The 15636-nt window shown below is 44.3% G+C and overlaps 1 protein-coding gene across 3 annotated transcripts in view; it reads left to right on the forward strand.

The window, feature by feature from the left end:
- Positions 1 to 15636, forward strand: part of LOC144688796 (tight junction protein ZO-3-like) — a 62586-nt gene that overhangs the window by 19370 nt on the left and 27580 nt on the right. For 2 of the 3 annotated variants that reach the window (XM_078555745.1, XM_078555746.1), the window contains exons 2-5: positions 2964 to 3020; positions 5301 to 5425; positions 9069 to 9171; positions 11067 to 11610. In XM_078555745.1, the coding sequence (XP_078411871.1) occupies positions 2964 to 3020; positions 5301 to 5425; positions 9069 to 9171; positions 11067 to 11610 (829 nt within the window). Of the gene's footprint in view, positions 1 to 2963; positions 3080 to 5300; positions 5426 to 9068; positions 9172 to 11066; positions 11611 to 15636 lie in introns of those variants that run through there. The other variant, XM_078555747.1, reaches the window with a different exon arrangement.

The raw sequence follows: 15636 nt of genomic DNA on the forward strand, positions 1-15636 counted from the left end.
CCTTGCTAGGACAATGGGTCTGACATTCCTGGAATGTACTGGGTTCAGACTTTAGATCAGAAGGTAAGATTAATCTTCTGAATGTTTGCTATTCCATTAACTTTGAGGTCAGAGGAAAATTTCTTACCTCCTTTCCATCTACATGGGGGTATTAGAAAGATTTACAAACTTGTATTCATATAGCATCTAATCATATTTCATTTCAAACTGATTCGCTTTAGTAAATTACTTCCTGTTGTTGTATCAGCAAACATAGCACCAGCAGATCCCACAATGGTAATGAATTACCAGTTAATTTGTCTTTGGCAGAAAATGTTGTCTAGAACATGGGAAATTTTCTGTTCCTCTTTGAATCAGTAAACAGCAGAACTGGCCTCTGTTATTGCATTACCCCTTCAGTACTGCACTGAAGTGTCTACATTAACTGTTTAAGTCTGGATGTGGAATTTGAATCCACAAGCTTCTTGATTCCTAAGGAAGTTATTTAGAAAATGTTTGACCAATAACTGAGTGATGAAGGCTTTGTGCTGTAACAAAATATTCCAGCCACTGTGGCTCAGATGGTAAACTTGCTGTAAATTTCAAACTGAGCAACACAGGCGAGAAAGACCCAAGGCAGCATTTAATGCCCTCCCAAGGTGAGTTTACAGATAGGGGGGCATTTAATTGGGCAGGCAGGTGGCGAGTGGGGACACTGCCTTCCTCCCGCTTCTGCCCCAATTAAATCTGAGGCAGGAAGACTCATGGACTGTCTTTCCACCCACCACCAGTTGAGGCCCTTAAATGGGCAATTAATGCACATTTAATAGCTTCATTCCACCGCCATTGGTATGAACCCAGCAGCGGGCTGGGGGACTCGACATGCGGGAAGCTCAAAAAGCAATCCTTTGGGGTTGCTTCTGGAGGGTGGGGGGAGGGGGTCCCTCATTGTCAGGTACATAATGTCTGATTGAGGAACCCAGCATCAGGAAGTGAGGTAGGAACGTGATCTGGGTCCCTTGGCAATCCGAGGCCTCGGGTGGATCTAGTATTGGCAGCAGCCGCTGTTACGTTCTTCTTCTCTTCGTTGTAAATGTACCAATCGTACACAAGGATTGGTGAAACAATAATGTGTGTACTTTATTTGTAGCTAAGACCATATACAGATAGAGTTGACTGGGAGACTAAGTATTGTACATTTAATCTCTACTTCAGCTGCTTGCAGACTCACTTCAGGTCGTGGGACTAGTGCATCGTATCCTGTCTCGAGGTGGTATAGATTGACAGTAGTTTAAGATCCGCATCCTTAAAGGTGCATGCACATCATAGTGACAACTGAGGCATCTTAGGATCAGGGAAAGGAATAAATTCAAGATACCCACTGCTGATCTATTGATTCGTATTGGAAAGTGCTTGTATGTGAATGTCAGCGATAATGGTCTTCAATGTTGAAGCACCTGCCGACACCCTCCCACCCCTATGTATAGGCTCAAAAAGTAAGAATGGGCAATTGAGCGACATAAAAGGGGGTATCTGGATGCCATTGTATGATACCCTATCAAAATACAGCACCCAACGAACTGTACCCCAATAAGAATCAGCCCCCAGAGAACTGCACCCAACAAGAGTCAGCACCCAGAGATCTACATACGAACATACAAACTAGGAGCAGGGTAGGCCACTCGGCCCTTCAAGTCTGCTCCGCCATTCAATAAGATCAAGGCTGATCTGATTGTAACCTCCCGCCTACCCCCAATAACTTTTCACCCCCTTGTTAATCAGGAATCTTTCTAGCTCTGTCTTAAAAGTCTTCAAAGACCCTGTTTCCACTGCCTTTTGAGAAAGAGAGTTTCAAAGACACACAATCCCCTGAGAGAAAAAAATCCTCCTCATCTCTGTCTTAATTGAGCGGCCCCTTATTTTTAAACCACGACTCCTAGATCTAGATTCTCCCACAAGAGGAAACATCTTCTCCACATCCACCCTGTCAAGACCCTTCAGGATCTTAAAGGTTTTAATCAAATCACCTCTAACTCTTCTAAATTCCAGTGGATACAAGCCTAACCTGTCCAGCCTTTCCTCATAAGACAACCCGCCCATTCCTGGTATTAACCTAGTAAATCTTCTGTAAACTGCTTCTAATGCATTTACCTATTTCCTTAAGTAAGGAAACCAATACTGTACACAGTACTCCAGATGTGGCCTCACCAGTGCCCTGTACAACTGAAGCATAATCTTCCTACTTTTGTACTCAATTTGCCTCGCAGTGAACTATGACATTCTATTAGCTTTCCTAATTACTTGCTGTACCCTAGCAAGTCAGTGCCCAGAGAACTGTGTACCAAGAGTCAGTGCCTGGGAACTGCAACCCAACAAGTCAATGTCTAGGGAAGGGTGCCTGCGGAAGGTCAGTGTCTAGGGAAGTGTACCTGGGGAAGGGTCAGTGTCTGGGTAGTGTAGCTGAGGAAGAGTCAGTTTCTGAGGAAGTGTACCTGGGGAAGGGTCAATGTCTGGGGAAGTGTACCCAGGAAAGGGTCAGTGTCTGGGGAAGTGTACCCGGGGAAGGGTCAGTGTCTGGGGAAGTGTAGCTGAGGAACAGTCAGTTTCTGGGGAAGTGCACCTGGGGAAGGGTCAGTGTGTGGGGAAGTGTACCCAGGGAAGGATCAGTGTCTGGAGAAGTGTACCCAGGGGAGGGTCAGTTTCTGAGGAAGTGTACCTAGGGAAGGGTCAATGTCTGGGGAAGTGTACCTGGGGAAGGGTCAGTGTCTGGGGAAGTGTAGCTGAGGAAGGGTCAGTGTTTGGGGAAGTGTAGCTGAGGAAGAGTCAGTTTTTTTTGGGGAAGTGTAGCTGAGGAAGGGTCAGTGTCTGGGGAAGTGTACCCAGGGAAGGGTGAATATCCTCAATGGAGAGGGATGTGAAAAAGCTGTCAAAAAAAGTCTCTTTATTGAAATTCAATTTGATAATAATCTGTTTTTTGTTCACAGTTCGTAGAGATGGAGGAAACTCTGATATGGGAGCAGCACACGGTAGTGATAAATCGGGTAAATTCATATTCTTCAGTCTTTGCCATTTTTACATCTGCCACTGAAAGTGGGAGGAGGTAACGTTTGCCCCTATTTGTTAGTCTATTTACCTATAAACAGTATATCTCAAAAACTAATGGACAGATTTCAATGAAACTCGGTGCACAGGAAGAACTGGTTAGTTTTTGACAAAGATGTGGATCTGGATCTTGGAATTCTTTTAAAGGATCCATTAACATTAGGAGATAGGGGAAATTGACTTTTTTCTTAGAATGTTGTGGGTTATTTTATTTAGAACATTGTTGATGTTTTAGAATGTTGTGAATTGTCTCAGCTGCTGTGTTGCAATTTGTCACAGCTGTCAAAATGTGAGCAGAGTTTTCAGAGCAGATTATTGGATATGCATTGGCCTGATGTCTCCTTAGTGAGATGGAAGCTCTTAAAACAAAGATTTCTTTTTCAGCTTTGTAGTGTATGGAGCATCGAATAGGTACGGAAAAGCCTCAAGGTAGAATGGCGTATTTGTAATAATGTTGCATTAACACAGCATGGCGGAAGTATGCATTCTACTGAGTGCTCTCTTCACTTATTTCCTTTGTTTTCTTTTAGAATCTGAAAAATTGGAACTGTTCACCTATCAATCCTACTCTTCCTTCAAACCACTTTACAATCTACCCTATACCTCATCTACTGAATGTTCCTTCAGTGTCCCAGTATGATCTATACATCATGGACCCTACCCAATTCAGTTAATTTCCTGAGGGAATATTCTATCAACACTTGCTGATTCTCAGTAGGATCAATCAGTGAAGGATTGATCCTTCTCTCTATTGATTTGATTGTTGGTACAGAATGAGCTCAAAGAACAAAACATCCTCCCTCAAAAAGGATGCAGTGTCAATAAACAAGAGCATCTTAAGTCACTTTTACTTTGGTGGCTGTTTTAATTCAAATTCGAGAAGACTATGAATCTGTTCCCAGCATTTACACTGCTTAAACCAGGCTCCCTTATCTCAGGAATAGACTCATGAACCACAAAGAACTGAATTTGATGCCGGGAGAAGTGAGCCAGATTTAGAGGTACTGCAATTAAAATAGTAATAGTGACCCCGTCCCACCAATTTCTGGACCCTTGCAATTTTGGTGAGAACCATGAAGTAGGCAGCCCAGGCAACCACCAGAAATAGGCAGGAGCCTTAGTAACACAGGCAAATCTGCATCCTATGATGTTAATAGGCTCACAATGCAGCATTGAAATGCCAATGGACCGAACATAGGCCCCGCATGCTCTATCCATTAATTCCTGGCATTGTGCAGCCTAATCAGTGGCCTTAAAGGAGCCGCTGCAGCTCACCGAGAAAAAAAGATTTAAATAAAATGGCAAATGATTGTTACCAAACTGGGTATAAGAGGTTTGTAAATGATTGTAGATCCAGGAGCAGAATTAAAGTTCCAAAAAAAAAACCCTACCTCCGATTCCCACCCTGCTGTAGCTCTCCCCCAGGATCATGGTAACCCTCCCCCTATCACTACCTTTTACTACACTACCTACCACTAACTTTTTATTTGCACGAACTGGGCTCCATGGTGCAGCACCATCCACACAAGTACCCCCTCCCCCACTGCCCCACCACCCCACCCACCAGCCCCGCCAACCCCCCTCGATGATTTCTCTGATCAGCAAGCTGCTCAACAAGCTAACCCGCAGAAAGCTAAAGGACTGCTTCTATCAGGCTGGGGCCACCCCACTGCCTCTATGTAAAAGAGATTGGGGTAAATTTTGTCTTCAGCAGTAACACAAAACAAGCACTAGAGCACTGACAGCCCATTTTACATTCGGCCTCTGTTTTTTTTCCATTGGCGCAGCGTAAAATCAGATCCCGATGCGCTATCAGCCATCTTCTGCTCCTGGTCAGTCAATTTCCACTCTTGTTATATTAAGAATAAAACAATTAAGTGCAGTCTGGGAGACGGTTAGCTCAGTTGGCTAGATGGCTGGAGCGTGATGTAGAATGATGCTAGTGGCACAGGTTCAATCCCTGTAGTGCCTGTGATAGCTCATGGAGGCCTGTCTCCTCACTTTGCCCAATGCTTGTGGAGTGGCATCCTTCAGCCTATATATAAAATCAATTGTTTCTCTAATGGAGAGAGATGCCAGTGGTCCTTTGTGGGCTATGGCTAATTGCTAAAGCTCCCTCTCAGCCCCAATGTCAGAAAAGTACCTCGTACTGCACCCATTTGGCATTTAATTCATCTTGCTCCCTGTAGTAATTCTTACTCTTTTGTATTTTGCTTCAGGATTCAAAGATAGGATTTGGCATTGCGATATCTGGTGGGAAGGACAAACCCAACATCAGCACTGGAGAAACTGCCATTCTCGTTTCAGATGTTGTTCGGTCCGGACCAGCTGAAGGGAAGATCCTGTGAGTAATAAAGACCTCTCTATCGAGGTTATTCTATCCATACTTTAAAGAGGCAGAGACATGAGCAATAATTCTTGAAAAATGTGTACCTATACATTAATCGAGCAGTAGAGTGCCCCCAAAGGGAGTTAGTATACATTGTAGCAATTACAATTACAATTACAGGTCGAGTCTCCTTTATCCGAAACTCCTAGGGCTGAGTGCATTTTGGTTTTCAGATCTACTTTATATACAGTAAGCCTAGGCCTACTTACATTACAATAGCCTAAGTCTAGGCTAGCTATAGTCTACAAATACTAGGTTGTTTCTCCATTTTCCAACTCTCACACACCCTACTTCCTACCTGTTAACACTTATTACACCTGTAGTATAATATTACCTTGCTTTATTAACATACAAATTAACTGCATAGCTGTTCAAACGAACGTTCAGTTTTTGGATGTGTTCGATATTTCGGATGTACGGATAAAGGATATTCGACCTGTATTTTGTTGGCTGTTGTTATATTTCGATCAGAGTTTGATTGAAAATCAGCCAATAAGTTGTCACACCAACTTGAGTGCTTATTCAGATATAACAGTTATCTTTTCCAGCTGGAGTGATACTGGCTTAATACCGGAGTTTAGCAGCGCAAAGAATGGCTCATTATATCTCATTAGTAGCTCATTACATTGTATTTCAGGTCATCACAAACTTTAATTTACATGTGGTTCATTGGGACTACACTTGCATTTAAATAATCATCAGGTTCAAAGTGCAGCTTAGATTATACAGACACCCAAACTGCAGACCATCACATCAGTGGCTGAAAGAACAGTAAAAGTTAAGATGTGACTGGAATGATTCAAACTTCTTCTCAGGAAAGATTAATGGTTATAATAATAGCTAGACCTTTGGCAAAAATAAATCCCGAAAAAGCCCTTTCTTCCCTTTATTTTTCGGTTCTCCTGATGCCATTAAACATCTTGACCCAAGAGAGGGGCCAGGCAATCTACTCCTAGACCTCTGTATCCAGCGGCTGAGAATAATTGTCCCTCCATTAAATTGAGATAGGGAACTCAAATTCCAGCGAATCGTGAGAGTGACCCCCTAGCCACACTCTGAGGCTCTATGAATACTGCACTGTCAAAATTCAGCCATTTTGATTCACTGGCTTTAATGCAATATCAACATAGGGTACAAATGATCTCTCTCACATCCCTGCACAGTTGATAAGAACTATAAAGGTTGCTTGATAATTTTTCTACTAACTGAGGTGACAGATGTCAGTGGTGGAGAATCAGACTACTTTTCCTACCCAGTTCTCCCTACACTGTCTGTTCACACTGTACCAGGTCAGATACAGCAAAGTAAAACTTCCTCAACACTGTCCCATCAAGCACTTCTTGGTCATGCACATCAGGGATTAGCTACTGAGTGAAGCTCCCTCTACTGTCCTGAAAATAATACAACCCCAACTCCATAAGAATGGCCCTACTATACCAGTACGACATTTTTCTACCACACACCTGCCGGAACCTTCCGTTTTGGAGTCTAGCTTCAGTGGTGGGAGTGGAAGTGGGAATGATTTCTCCTGGGAGGAGGGACGGCTGATCCCACATGCAATCTTGCACTGTTCAACTCATTCCATATGCATCCGCGAGGAGCTCACCAATTCTCGTGGTGGAGGAGGGCAGGATGTCACTCTCCCTGCCATTACCTTATGGGGTTGAAGGTCCAGATGCCATATTTAAGGGGCACCCAGACAGTCTATACCATCCGTTTCACCTTTGCCCGGCCACTGCATCATCTTTCCCTACAAACCCTTCCTCCCTTCCTTGGCCAATCTCCACGGAACTTGCACTGCCACTACCCGGTCTCAAGCATAGGCTGGCATTTACAGGCACTCCCCAAAGTGGATAATGCAGTGGCAACTCACCGTTAATCATGGAAGAAGTCTACCTTGCCAGGTGCATGTCACTTATGTGCAATCGTGAACGTGAACGTATTAATTTCTCGATGGCGGAAACTTAATTTGGAGGGGGGACTTAATTCCAGCAAGGTGGCCTTTTAATGAGCTTTCATGACATGCTAATGCATGCAAAAGACCGTCCCAACATTGGTCATCGGGAAGCTCAACCCGTCTTAAAAGTCCCTAGAACATCATCCCGCCATCGGGAAACTGATTTTTGGCCTCATGCCAAATTAAGCTCCCCCTCCCGCCAAGCTTCCCGCTGCTGGTGGGCCTGGAAGATTCCATCCACCACGTGAGGTGGCCCTATTCAAGATCCATGCATAAGCTTGCTCCACAGGGGTGATAGACTAACGATAAGAAGCAGGGCATTGGCTGATTTCTTCCTCATTAGTCCAAAGGCAAGTAACAACCCTTTCCCACTGCTGCCCCAGCTGAAATCAGGTAACTCAGCACAGGACATAAATCAAATCTGAGACAGTTCAGAACAGGGCAATGCGTTTACCTACTAAAGGAGGGGGTGGTGTAAGTGAACTGACCGACTCTAACAAAAAAATGTCAAACTCAAAACCAAACATAGAATAGTGTTGAATAACCTCATTGGCACATTGACCTTATTCAATAACGCAATAAGGCATCGAAACTAAGATGGTACCAGATTTAATTTTCTGCCTGACTGATCTCAGCCAGTGCAGCAGTGGTGGAGCAGAATTTACCCAAGCACTGTTACCCTTAGAGGAGGGAAATCATACTGGGTGCCTGCTCCCTGATCACGTCTATGTGTCTAGACGATGCGAGTGAGAAGTACAAGGACAGAAATCAGCTGTTATCCTATCAATTACTTGCCCAATATTCAGTTCCCCCAATTTTATTTTAATTTATCCATGTAGGCATCGGCTGGTTAGGCCGACATTTATTGCCCATCCCTAATTTCCCTTGAGAAGTGATGGTGTGCTACCTTCTTGAACTGCTGCAGCACCCACAGTGCTATTAGGAAGGGAGTTCCAGGATTTTGACCCAGCAACAGTAAAGGAGCAGCGATATAGTTCCAAGTCAGGATTGTGTGTGGCTTGCCAGTGGTGGTGTTCCAATGTGTCTGCTGCCCTTGTCCTTCTAGGTGGTGGAGGCTGTGGGTTTGGAAGGTGCTGCCAAAGGAGCCTTGATGAGTTGTATCTTGTAGATGCCACTGTGCATCATTTTTGGGGGGAGTGAAAGTTTAATGTGATGGTTGGGGTGCCAATCAAGCGGGTGCTTTGCCCTGAATGGTGTTGAGCGTCTTGAGTGCTGTTGGAGCTGCACTCATCCAGGCAAGTATTCCATCACACTCCTGACTTGTGCTTTGCAGGTGGTGGACAGGCTTTGGGGAGTCAGGACTGACTATCAAATGTATTGTATAATGGATGGCAAATGCGATTCATGTGTTTTGCCTTCCTCTATATGACCAATTTCACCCCCAGTGAGTGATGACAAGATTGGGGTTAGGTGTTAAGCTGTTTATGGTTGAATACCCTGGAAGCATGCAGTATCTGTGCTCTCACATCAATTAGCTGGAGTACCCTATCTAAATCAGTGCTGTTCAGAAAGGAATGTAGCAATTTGGTGGGAGGAAATAACACAAAGCTAGATTGTGATAGGGAATGCTGTGTTATCGTAATGTTTTCCACTTTAATTTCAATGGGTCTCTCTTTTCAGGATAAAGGACAGGATTGTTATGGTGAATGGCATTTCCATGGAAAATGTGCCCTCTTCATTTGCCATCCAGTGTCTAAAGAGTTCTGGAAAATCTGCAAATATAGTGAGTGTCAAAGGGCTCTGTGCAGACCTAAGGCAAAGAATCCTTTTACTCTGAAATATCTAGTGTTATCAGTTTGCTCTGGGTCACAACAGTATTGGGTGAGCAACCCAGTGGTCATGGGTTCAAATTCCACCATGGCAAACTGAAATTGAATTCAATAAATCTGCTCATTCTTGGATCAGCAGCAGAAAAAAAATCTCTGCAAGCTGCCTGCCTGTTAGAAGAACCCAATCGGTTTAGTATGTTCCTTCAGAGAGAGAACTGCCCCCACTACGCCAGCCTGGCCTACTTTAACCCCACTCCCACATTGCAGGTTTGGGTCTTAATACCCTCAGGGTAAACAGGCATGGGCAATAGATGCTGGTTTGTCAGTTGTAAGAACAAATTTAAAAAGAAGTTCAGCGGGGGGGCAACTTCCGTGACGGCTTCACAAATACTAAAGCAGTTCACAGCCAATGAAGCACCTTTCAAGTGAAGATTACTATTGCAGGCAGTTTACATAGAGCAATATCCCACAAGCAGATGTTGATCAATTAAACTGTTTGGTGCTGTTGATTGAGGGATTGGCCGGGAGACCAAAACACCCCTGCTCTTACTTGAATAATTCCATGGGATCTCTTATGTCTTGAGTGTTATCCAAGAGGCACTCAGTTTAATGCCTCTTCCAAAAGATGGCACCTCTGTCAATACAGCACTCCTTCAGTGCTGCAATGAAGTGCCAACCAAGACATTGCGCTTGAGTTTGGAATGGGATTTGAACCTGATATGAGGTGGTCGTGCTACCACTGAGTCAATGTGGATGCATAAGTAGCCCTGTTTTATAAGTCTAATGACAATGCAATGGCTGAGGATCTCATACGCTTGATCACAGTTTGCCTGGAGAGAGAGGGAACAATCGGTCATAATTTCTTCTCCTGACGACTATCCAGTACAGAAAAGCATATGTGGATATGGACTTAGTTGTGAGATCTACCATGGTCAATCAACCTGTCAACACTCAAGTCTAGATTTTCTGATCAGAATTATTTTAATATTAGAGATAATTCATTTAATGTAAACAGTCAAGAGTCAAGAGGGGGGCAGAATCTTGTGAAAAATCACAAGAGGAATAGAGCATAAAGTTCAGGAAAGGGACGGGATGCTGCTAACTCTTGCCAGGTATCCACTAAATCTTTTAGCTTTTGTCCAATAAAAAGGAAATCCAAACCTTGTGACTCTAATGGAATGAGGTCAGATTTTTTAAACGGATAAGTGAGATATTCTGCCCAAAATCCTCCAGGTGTTTCTTTTATTGTCAATAAAAATCGACAAGGAGAAGCTGGTGACATTTTAACCAAACGTGAGAGGTTTTCTTTTCTTAGGCTCCATTTAAGAAACAGAAGAAGTTATAATATTTTACAGAAACAGAAAACGCAGGTCCAACAAAGCCATCTCTTTTCAGAGACCAGCCTCACCAACTGTCCTTCTCACCACAGAGTAATTTTATTAATCCCTTGGATCGCATATACCCACTTGGAGTGTGTCTTAGAGATGGGGCTGCAATATTGTAGCACCAATTCTCCAACCCGCACAAACCACAAGGATTGATCCCCGCTGGAAATGTGAGATCATGGGATGTAGCCTCCCATCTCTCTCTAGAAATACATTTAATCATTCCTTCATCTTAATTGTATTAGTCACTTCAATAACCTTCCTGGAAATTAATTATTCTACAAATTTTGGGTGAAGAGTTTTTGGCCAACCTCCGTTCTGACCCCTAACTTCTTCATTTTAAACTAACTGGATTTTCCTGTTGTGTTCTTTTTGGATAGTGCAAGTTTTGATGTACAGATGCTTGTTTTACTGGGATGCTGGGTGATCTCATGCTAACTAATGGCTATGGTCTTTCTTTGAAGACAGTGAAGAGGCCCCGTAAAGTACAGATTCCTGTGACTAACACAGCACCAGCAACCAGCTATCATTCCAGTCGATCAGACTATGCACATGATGATGCCTCCGATGAGGATGAAGACTATGATCCAGCTGACAGGAGACTAAGAAGGATTCAGAACCAAAATCTGCACCATGGTGACTACCACCACAGTGGTGACTATGACCAGGACTCCGGCAGAAATCGCAGCTACAATAGGAGTCCCAGCCCCTCAAGGAGCTACAGTCGGAGTCCCAGCCCCTCGAGGAGCTATGGTCGGAGTCCCAGCCCCTCAAGGAGCTACGAGCGGAGTCCCAGCCCCTCAAGGAGCTACGATCGGAGTCCCAGCCCCTTAAAGAGCTACAATCATCAACACAACAATCGGGATTACAATGCTAAGGAGTACAGACGAGAACACAGCCCAACTGGGAGTTACCATGATGAATTTGACCAGTCCAACAGTCACTATGACCCCCATGCTATAAATAAACCCATCAAGAGTCTCCTTATTAAAAATAAGGTTGATGAAGGTGAGATTTCTGTCAATGGAAAACCAGAATTCCTAGTCGGGAAGCATATCTAGCATTGCACACACTTAATCACCATTAATGCTGCTCTCTGAATCACCGTTAGTACTGCTCTCTCTGGATCACTGTTAGTACTGCTCCCTCTGAATCACCATTAGTACTGCTTTCTCTGAATTACTGTTAGCACTGCTCCCTCTGAATCACTGTTAGTATTGCTCTCTCTGAATCACTGTTAGTGCTGCTCTCTTTGAATCTCCATTAGTGCTGTTCTAATCACTGTTAGTGCTGCTCTCTCTGAATCATCTTCAGGGCAAACATATTTGGAAAAATGATGACATTGGATATGACTGTGGGAGATGGTGTAGTTACTCAGTTACTATTAGCTTGGGAAAGTTGCTGCTGACCTCAACATCTCCCATCGCAAAAAGTGATTGAGTGCCAACTATCTCCATGGTCTTTACCTCAAAATGGGTGAGAGGTTTACAACTGGAAATGCCCCCTCTTGTTAAATTTTTTTGGTAGGAATTATGCACCAATTTGTCCTGCAAAAGGTGTGTAAATGAGGCTAAGGCAAACAGTTGAGGACTGCATGCCAAGTGGAATGAAAGCTGAAGCAAAAGCAAGGGATTATAAAGGTGTTAAAGTAGAGGAAGGGATTTTCAGATTGTACGTGCAAGTAATTGGTGTTGGGGGCTGCACAGTCATAGCGCATGATTCATAGGAACATAGGAACAGAGGTCAGCCATTTAGCCCCTAGAGCCTGTTCTGCCATTCAATGAGATCATGGTTGATCTGTGACCTAACTCTATGCACTTGCCTGTGCCCCATATCCTTTAATACCTTGGGTTGACAAAAAAAACTATCAATTCTAGATTTAAAGTTAACAATTGATTGAGCATCAATTGCTGATTGCTAAAGGGAGTTCCAAAATTCCGCCATCTTTTGCGTATAGAAGTGTTTCCTAATTTCACTCCTGAAAGGCTTGCCTCTAATTTTTAGACTATGTCCTCTAGTTCTAGACTCCCCAACCAGTGGAAATAGTTTCTCTCTATCTATCTTATCACTTACCCTTAATATTTTCTGAACTTCAATCAAGTCACCCCTTAATCTCCTAAATTTCAGGGAATACAACCATCTATTGTGTAATCTTGTGTTGTAATTTAACCTTTTGAGTCCAAGTATCATTCTGGTGAACCTTTACTGCACTTCCTCCAAGATCAATATCTTTCTTAAGGTATAGTGCCCAGAAATACTCATAGTACTCTAGTTGTGGCGTAACCAGGGCATTGTATAGCTTTTACCCCCTGGTATTCTAATCCTCTAGTTATAAAAGCCAGCATTCCATTAGCTTTCTTCATTATTTTCTGTACCTGTCCGTGACATTTAAATGATCTGTGTACCTGGGCCCCCAAGTCTCTTTGGATCTCCAGTTTTCACCACTTAGGTCTAAAGGGGATAGCCTCACTTTTCTCTACATTGAAGTCCATTTGCCACACTTTGGCCATTTGCTTAACCTACTAATGGACTGGATTTGGCTATCAATGGCAAAGCAATGATGCTCACTGCTGACCTTGAAGAAAACTTCCCACAATGATCTAGTGATCTCTGTGGTGTGGTTTCCTCATTCCTGACAGCAGCTTAAACCTGGTGTCAAGCCAAGGAGATCTCCAGGCATCAGCAGCAGTGATGCCAGCAAGCACCATTGAGGGGGGAGGTGGTGGCGTAGTCGTATTTTCACTTTCCAGAGACCCAGGGTAATGCTCTGGGGACCCAGGTTGGAATCCCACCATGGCAGATGGTGGAATTTGAATTCAATAAAATAATCTGGAATTAAAAATCTAATGACAAAATCACCTAATGATGATCATGAAACCATTGTCGTAAAAACCCATCTGGTTCGCTAATGTCCTTTAGGGAAGGAAATCTGCTGTCTTCACCTGGTCTGGCCTACATGTGACTGCAGTAATGTTGTTGGCTCTTAAATACCCTCTGAAACAGCCTAGCAAGCCACTTAGTTGTATCAAGCTGCTAAAAATGAAACTGGATGAACCACCCGCCATCGACCTAGGCACCGGAAACGACAATGGCAAACCCCGCCCTGTCAATCCTGAAATATCCTCCTTACTAACATCTGGGGGCTTGTGCCAAAATTGGGAAAGCGGTCACACAGACGAGTCAAGCAACAGCCTGACATAGTCATACTCACAGAATCATACCTTACAGATCATGTCCATCCCTGGGTATGTCCTGTCCCACCGGCAGGACAGGCCCAGCAGAGGTGGCGGCACAGTGGTATACAGTCAGGAGGGAGTTGCCCTGGGAATCTTCAACAAATACTCCAGGCCACAAGAAGTCTCATGGTATCAGGTCAAACATGGGCAAGGAAACCTCCTGCTGGTTACCACCTACTGTCCTCCCTCAACTGATGAATCAGTGCTCCTCCATGTTGAATCATTTGAAGGAAGCAATGAAGCAAGGAATCACTTGGAGGGTGGCAAGGCATAGAATGTACTCTGGGCAGGGACTTCAGTGTCCATCACCAAGGGTGGCTCGGTTGCACCACTACTGACCGAGCTGGCTAAGCCCTAAAGGACATAGCTGCTAGACAGGGTCATCAGCAGGTGGTGAGGAAACCAACAAGCAGGAAAAACCTGCTTGACCTCATCCGCACAAATCTGTTGTAGGTGCATTTGTTCATGACAATATCGGTAGGAGTGACCATCACACAGTCCTTGTGGAAATGACGTCCCATCTTCACATTGAGGATACACGCCATCATGTTGTGTGGCACTACCACCATGCTAAATGGGATAGATTTCGGATAGATCTAGCAACTCAAGTCTGGGCATCCATGAGGCGCTGTGGGCCATCAGCAGCAACAGAATTATACTCAACCACAATTTGTAACCTCATGGCCTGGCATATCCCCCACTCTACCATTACCACCAAGGCAGGGGATCAACCCTGGTTCAATGAAAAGTGCAGGAAGGTATGCCAGGAGCAGCACCTGGTACACCTAAAAGTGAGGTGTCAACCTGGTGAAGCTACAACACAGGACTACTTGGCATGCAAGTGATAGACAGAGCTAAACGAATCCACAACCAACAGATCAGGTCTAAACTCTGCAGTCCTGCCACATCCATTTGTGAATAGTCACGGACAACTAAGCAACTCACTGGAGGAGGAGGCTCCACAATTATCCCCATCCTCAATGATGGGGGAGCCCAGCACATCAGTGAAAAAGTTAAGGCTGAAGCATTCGTAACAATCTTCAGCGAAAAGTGCTGAGTGGATGATCCATCTCGGCCTCCTCTGGAGGTCCCCAGTGATATCAAGAAATGGCTGAAGGCACTGGACACTGCAAAGGCTATGGGCCCTGACAATATTCTGGCAATAGTACTGAAGACTTGTGCCCCAGAACTTGCCGCACTCCTAGCCAAGCAGTTCCAGCACAGCTATAACACTGGCATCTACCCAGCAATGTGGAAAATTGACCAGGTATGTCCTGTACACAAAAAGCAGGACAAGTCCAACCCGACCAATTACCACCCCATCAGTCTACTCTCAATCATCAGTAAAGCGATCGAAGGGGTCATCAACAGTGCTATCAAGTGCCACTTGCTTAGCAATAACCTGCTCACTGACACTCAGTTTGGGTTCCACCAGGGTCACTCAGTTTCTGACCTCATTACAGCCTTGGTTCAAAAATGGATAAAAGAGCTGAACTCCAGAGATGAGATGAGAGTGACTGCCCTTGACATCAAGGCAGCATTTGATCGAGTGTGGCATCAAGGAGCCCAAGCAAAACTGGAGTCAATGGGAATTAGGGGGGAAACTCTCTGTTGGCTGGACTCATACCTAGCACAAAGGAAGATGGTTGTGATTGTTGGAGGTCAATCATCTCAGTTCCAGGACATCACTGCAGAAGTTCCTCAGGGTAGTGTCCTTGGTCCAACCATCTTCAACTGCTTCATTGATGACCTTCCTTCCATCATAAGTTCAGAAGTGGGGATGTTCACTGATAATTGC

Source organism: Cetorhinus maximus, chromosome 13 (assembly GCF_964194155.1).
Source record: "Cetorhinus maximus chromosome 13, sCetMax3.hap1.1, whole genome shotgun sequence".
NCBI classification, from domain to species: Eukaryota; Metazoa; Chordata; class Chondrichthyes; order Lamniformes; family Cetorhinidae; genus Cetorhinus; species Cetorhinus maximus.